At 56.6% G+C, this 6,000-nt stretch overlaps 1 protein-coding gene across 1 annotated transcript; it reads right to left on the reverse strand.

The window, feature by feature from the left end:
• Positions 1-3,391: 3,391 nt before the first annotated feature.
• Positions 3,392-5,697, reverse strand: ZNF784 (zinc finger protein 784). The gene is made up of 2 exons (XM_079907685.1): positions 5,554-5,697; positions 3,392-4,311 (listed from the first exon to the last, which is right to left on the reverse strand). The coding sequence occupies exons 1-2, from the start codon at positions 5,629-5,631 to the stop codon at positions 3,421-3,423; spliced, it is 969 nt and encodes a 322-aa protein (XP_079763811.1). The 5' UTR covers positions 5,632-5,697; the 3' UTR covers positions 3,392-3,420.
• Between the last annotated feature and the right edge of the window lie 303 nt (positions 5,698-6,000).

The following is a 6,000-nucleotide window of genomic DNA, read 5'->3' on the forward strand; positions in this document are numbered from 1 at the left end:
ATGTCATGCAAACTCAAGACTGAACCACTCCCATCTGGACCTCTCTGGCCCCCTTCTCCTCCTATCAGACGCTGAACTTGATCCTCCGTCCAACCCCGTTTTGTAACCCTCATCAGTCCCCTGCCCCAGCAGCTGTTCAGTCCCCCAATCAGCTTGGTGGAGATGGGCCTGAACAGCCCCTCCCCCTTCCTTTGGAATCTGGCCGGACAGTGGAGTACAAGCAGTTTGGGAGGGCACAGGGGGGACTGGGCGCTCTTGGTTTGTGGGTGGGGGGCGGGTGGCAGACGCGGCTTGTACAGAGCGGAGAATAATAAATCTTATCAACAGGGCCGCTGGAGTCCTTTCTTCCCTCCCAGGGGGAGGGGATTAAGCACTGACAAACCGAAGGTTGAGAAGTTTTGTTCCCTGGGATTTTGATTTCCTGACACCTCCTGCCTCACCCTCGCTCTCTCTGCTTTTCCTCCTTCAGCTGGTAGTTACCAAGGGTTCACCATATCCAGGCTCTAGGCTTCCAGTCGGGCAAATGGGAGATGAACAAAACAGGTAAGTCGCTGCTTTCGGGAACTGACGATGTGCCTATACTCCTTCCCCTTCAAGAAGCTTTTGGCATTTGTTCACTCAGCCAACATTGCCCCAAGGCCCCTGTCTGCCGGGTCCTTCGATGGACTCTGGGGAAACATGAATTGGACGTGTTCCTTGCCCTCGAGTGAGATGGAAAAGAACCGGTAAACCATTACTGTGTTCCAGCCTTGTGCAGATGCGTGTTTATTATACAGCTCGCTTGTAGTAACCTCTCCCTCCAGGGTGACTTAGGGGAACTTCAAAAGCCCTTTCACAGCCCTCATTTTGGTTCTTGGAACAGTGAAATATATGACCTGCAAGGTTCATTTAGTTATCCTTGTCGGAAGAGGATGCTGAGGTCGTAGAGAAGAAAGAGGCCCCAAAGATCCCTAAGAAGTTCGTGGTAACACTGGGACTACAGTCCGGGGACCCTCAATACTGAAACCTGAAGACAAAGCCGGCTCAGCGGGCACTGCCTGGGTGAGTCCGGTTTGACCCACGAGAGGGCGGCAGTGTGGCCACCATGCTCTAAGGCTGGAGATCCAGCAGGCGACAGACCTCGTACCAGGGCTCAGAAGTCACATGGATGTGGACCACCATAATATAAAGGACATGGAAGTTTCACCGGGGGCTGAGAGCATGGAAGAGTCACTTTATCAGACTAGGGGACTAACCAAGCTTCCTGCAGGAGGAGGAGGAGGATGCCCGAAGGACGACAGAGCCACAGGAGCTTGCCAGGTAAAGTGGGCAAAGAATTCCAGGTGGAGGGTTTTGTGTGTCTAACTCAACCCAGCTCTTCCAGAGAATTTCAAATAGATTGGTACGGCTTGAGAGGCTGGCGGTAGGAGGCTGGATACCGAAGGGCCATGAATTCCCAATAGCGGAGCTTGGGTGATCTTGTAGGCCCGGGGCTGGCAGCTAGCAGCTGCTGGATATAAGACACTGACACATTTGGTTTAGCCCATACATTAAAAAAAAAAGAGGCTGAGTTATCTGCCAACATTTGAAAATCAAGAGATTTTACATAATACGAACTAATGGAACTTCAGAAAAATTTGGAAGATCTAGCAACACAGTCTGCATCCTCCCCGGGGCCAAGTAGCCGTTGTTCTCTTTGGACGTGGCATATATCCTCCAGTTTGCTGCCATTTCCCCAGCACTGTCAAATCCCAACGCTGAGCCCAAGTGTCAGTGGTCCTATCTCACCTCGCTGGTCCTGATGTTTCCCCTCAAACCCGGCCACCTTCCTCACTTAGTTACATTGCCGCCACAGTTCCTGTAGGCACTCACGTTTGGAATCCCTTCTCACGGCCACAAGGATCTGTGGGTTGGTGACAAGGTTGGGGTCTGAGTTTTGGAAGGATGGATCCGCGTGGCCACAGTATGGAGAATGAAGCGAGCAGGGCGTGGACGTGTGAGACCACTGTCGGCTTGGTCTACAAGAGTAGTGATGATGAAAAGAAGCATTCAGATTCCAAAGATATTTGGCTCAACAGCGGGAAATTGATAGGGAGTCAGATAAATGGATGAAGGAGGAAAAAGACTCAAGGAACCTGCCAAGGCTTCTAGCTTGGGTGGTGATGCCAGTGATGGGAAACACGGGCGTTTCCTTGGTAAAAACTGAATTCTGTTCCCCTTATGAGTTGTCTGTGGGACAGCTTATGGGGGTGTTGGGTGAAGGGGAAGGGGTGCAAATCCAGGGCTCTCCCACCTTTAGTATCCTGACACGGGAGTCCCTTCGTTTTGCCAAACTTCCCTGACCCCCAATCCCATAGCTGAACGACATAGCTTCTTTGAATAGCCAGACGCTGTCCACCCCATTCTGAAGATGAGGAAACAGAGGTTTGGAGAGAGTTGCAACTCACTGCTGGGGCCAGGACCACAGTGTGGCCCTTCTTCCCCCAGCCCTGGAACACAAGACCAACATAGAGAAAACCCTTCATAAAGTCCTTTAATGGGAACAGAACTGGAGGCTTCCCACCTGCAGCTCCTCCTCTGCCCAACCCCCCAGTGACCCAACTCCTGTTCCCCAGCCGCCAGACACCAGCCAGGCCACCACACTGCCACCCACCAACCATTCCTTGGCATAGCTTGGGACCAAGCTGTAAGCGGTTTGCTTCAAATTGGGAGTGAAGGTAGTTAGAGAAACTTGAGGCTACTGTGTAGACCTGGGGGACCATGGGCTCTGAGCCTGAAGCTTTAGGAGGGGGATGTTAGGTGACTGTTCGTGGTCTGGGTTTTCAGTTGCCTTGGAAGAGGAGTCTGGGTGGCTTAGGGAGGGACCACATGGGAGCAGGGCTGGTAGCTCCTGCAGTCAAAATTCTTACGGTCAGGCTTCCATCCTTGCGACCTGAGCGCTCCTGGCTATGACTTGGGGACCCTCTGGCTTTGAGGTGATGGGGTCCCAGTCTCTTTATGGAGGACCCGGTGGGCATCTTCTGCCTGAGGACGGGTAGGCATCCCATGGTCAGTGCAATCCAGTGAGGTAGGCAAAATGTTCCATCCTGGTCCCCCCTCTGCAGTGCTCAGCTCTGCTGCCGCAAGCTGTGTCTTGCGCGAGGACAACCCATCAGGGGGGCAAACGGGGCAATGAAATCGAGCCCGTGTTCCTTGCATTTGCTGGGCATCCACAGGGCTGCCTCTGTGCCTTCCTCTGAATCTCATGCGGGTGCTGGGTGGCTTGTGAGCGTCCTGAGCCCGCTTCTCCCTCTGCTCACCCACCCTGGCCGCTCGTTGCCATCTCCGTGGGCTCTTACGTCACCTCTCCCCCAACCTCTCCCCTTCCTCCCCTGCCTCCGTATCCCACCCACCCCTCCCCTGCAACCTGCCGCCTACCTCCCACGTTCCTGCTCTCCCAGACTACTGGTCGATCTCCACCTTCAGTTTGGCGGTCTCCCCACGTCCCTCTTCCAGAGTGTTTCCTGCCCCACACCCACTCCCTGACCCGTCGGCCCCCGATGCCAGCTGGCTTCCAGAGTCTCCCAACCCCGGTCCCGGCCCGTGGAAGTGGGTGCGCTGATGCTTTCGGAAGTTGGAGGAGTTGTTGAAAGTGCGATCGCAGAGGGTGCAGCGGAAGGGGCGCTCGCCAGTGTGGATGCGGGCGTGGCCGCTGAGCACCGAGGACTGGGTGAAGCCCTTGCCGCACACGCCGCAGTGGTAGGGCCGCTCGCCCGTGTGCACCCGCTCGTGGTCTCGCATGTCTGAGGAGCGGCGGAACGGCTTGGCGCAGAACCTGCAGGCGAAAGGCTTCCCCACCGCCGCGCCTGCGGCCGCCGCAGCCATCACCACCTCCGACCTCTCCTGGGGCACCCCGGGCCGCTGTTCTTGAGCCGCCGCCGCCTCCGGAGGCCTTTGAGAGGTCCCCGGCTCCACCCCGTGTCGGTGCTGGTGCCGCAGCAGAGGTGCCAGGGCCTTGAAGGCCCGGGGGCAGAGCGGGCAGCGGTAGGGCCGCTCTCCCGTGTGCAGGCTGTAGTGGGCACGGAGGCTGGCGGGGCCTGGACAGCTGTGGCCACACACATGACACCGGCTTGGGTCCCCACCCTGCCCACCACCCTCAGCCCCCGCCAGGTGGCCGTGTTCGTGGAACAGCAGCTCGGAGACCAGCCGGAAGACAGCTGGGCACAAGGCACAGTGGAGAGAACCTGGCTCCGGGGGCTCAGGTACCAGCGTGGTGTCCGTCACCTTCACCACCTGGATCTCGATGAGGTCACTCGGGGGGGTGGCCGGGCGGCTATCATCAGGCACCAGGACCTGGGTGAAGCGGGGGGGGGGGGGAGAAACAAGGAGCCTGTGGACTCTGCCTCAAGGCCTCCCCACTACGCCTTATTAAACACACGTATTAAACACACTTACTAAAACACACTCTGTAACATACTGAGCCCCTTAATTTCTAGATTCGGCTCTCCTTCCTCTGAGATTCTGCCGTATGACCACCAAGACTTCCCCTCCTGTCCAAAATATATCACAGATCCAGCCATTTCTCTCCTCCACCCCACTTACAATTAAGCCAATCATTTCTTGCCAAGTCCCCTGACCCTCTGAATGACTCTGTTCCTACGCCTGCTCCCTTATAACCCACCTCCCCAAAGCAGCCCGAATGACCTTTTGAAAACGGAAATCAGACAGCAGTCATTTTCCCACTCAAAACCCTCCCATGATTCCAACTGCTCTTAAAATCCAAAAACGCCATCTACTACCCATCATGATCTGGCTCCCGCTTATCTCTCTGACCCTAGTGTAAATATAAGCCGGCACACAGCTGACTTCTCTCTTCTAAATTTAGCTTCCCTACCCCCCCAACTCTATCAGCTCACTCTTTTTTATAGAACGTAACACAATAAGTCTCGTCTATTGTCTCTCTTCCCTACCCAACTGCAAGCTGCAAAAGAATACAGCTTATGTGTCTCATTCACCTCTCCATCTGTCTAGCCCAAGTAGGAGCTGAGTAAATGTCTGTTGAATGAATGGTTGTCCTCAGATACTCTCCCATCCTGAGTGGGGTTCCAAGGTCACCTGGAGCAGTCATTTCTCCCCCCAAACCCTCCCCTGGGCATCAGGACGCATCACTCAGACCCTTGCAGAATCATCCCCCCACCCCAACGTGCATGCCCCAACCATAACCCCACACCTTTGTCTTTCAGGGTCACCTTCCCAACTTTCCACCTTAGAATTTCTGAGGCCCCGCCCTCTGAAGGCTCCGCCCCCTAATTAGACAAACTTCATCCCCGGGACTCCTCTCTCTGGACCTATCACCAGCTCAGATGTTCCGCCCAACCCCCTCCTCAGGCTCCACCCCCACTCAGGCCCCGCCCCTCCACCCTCATAGGCTCCGTGCTAAGCCCCACCCCTCGCCCACCCCGAGAAAGCACCGCCCCCAGGGCCGGAGCACTAAATACCTTCCCCGCCCAGCCCTAAGCCCCGCCCTGGCCCCGCCCACGCCTGCGCCCTCCTCCCGCCTCGAGCTCCCCGCCCAGGCCCCTTCCTCGCCCGCACCAGGTCCGGAGGCTCCGGGGATCTCGGCTCCGGGGCCGCTGAGCTCGGACTCCGGGGCTCCGGGCGCGCAGCGGCCATCTTGTGCCCAGGCCCCGCCCCCGAGGCCCGCGGTCGCTCCGGGAGGGGGCGTGCCCTGGGTTGGCGTCAGCGCCTTGGCGCAGGCGCACTGGAGGACGGGCCGGGGCTTCCCAGGAGCCGGGTCTCCCCCTCCCCGGGGAGAAAGTGATGAATTTCTTCCTAATTGCCTGTCACTTCCCGCAGGAGACAGCCTGCGTGGGTTACTGGGTGGCTGCGAACTAATTCGAATTTCTCATTTTAACCTATATGAGTAAGCTCTGGCAGTCAGTTGACACTGACCAGAATTGAATAACCTTTGTTCTCCTTTCATGTTACACGTTTTTGTGGTCACCTCCTCTGCATGGCTTGTGATAACCCAGTGAGGCAAAG

Source organism: Stenella coeruleoalba (assembly GCF_951394435.1).
Source record: "Stenella coeruleoalba genome assembly, chromosome: 20".
Taxonomy (NCBI): Eukaryota; Metazoa; Chordata; class Mammalia; order Artiodactyla; family Delphinidae; genus Stenella; species Stenella coeruleoalba.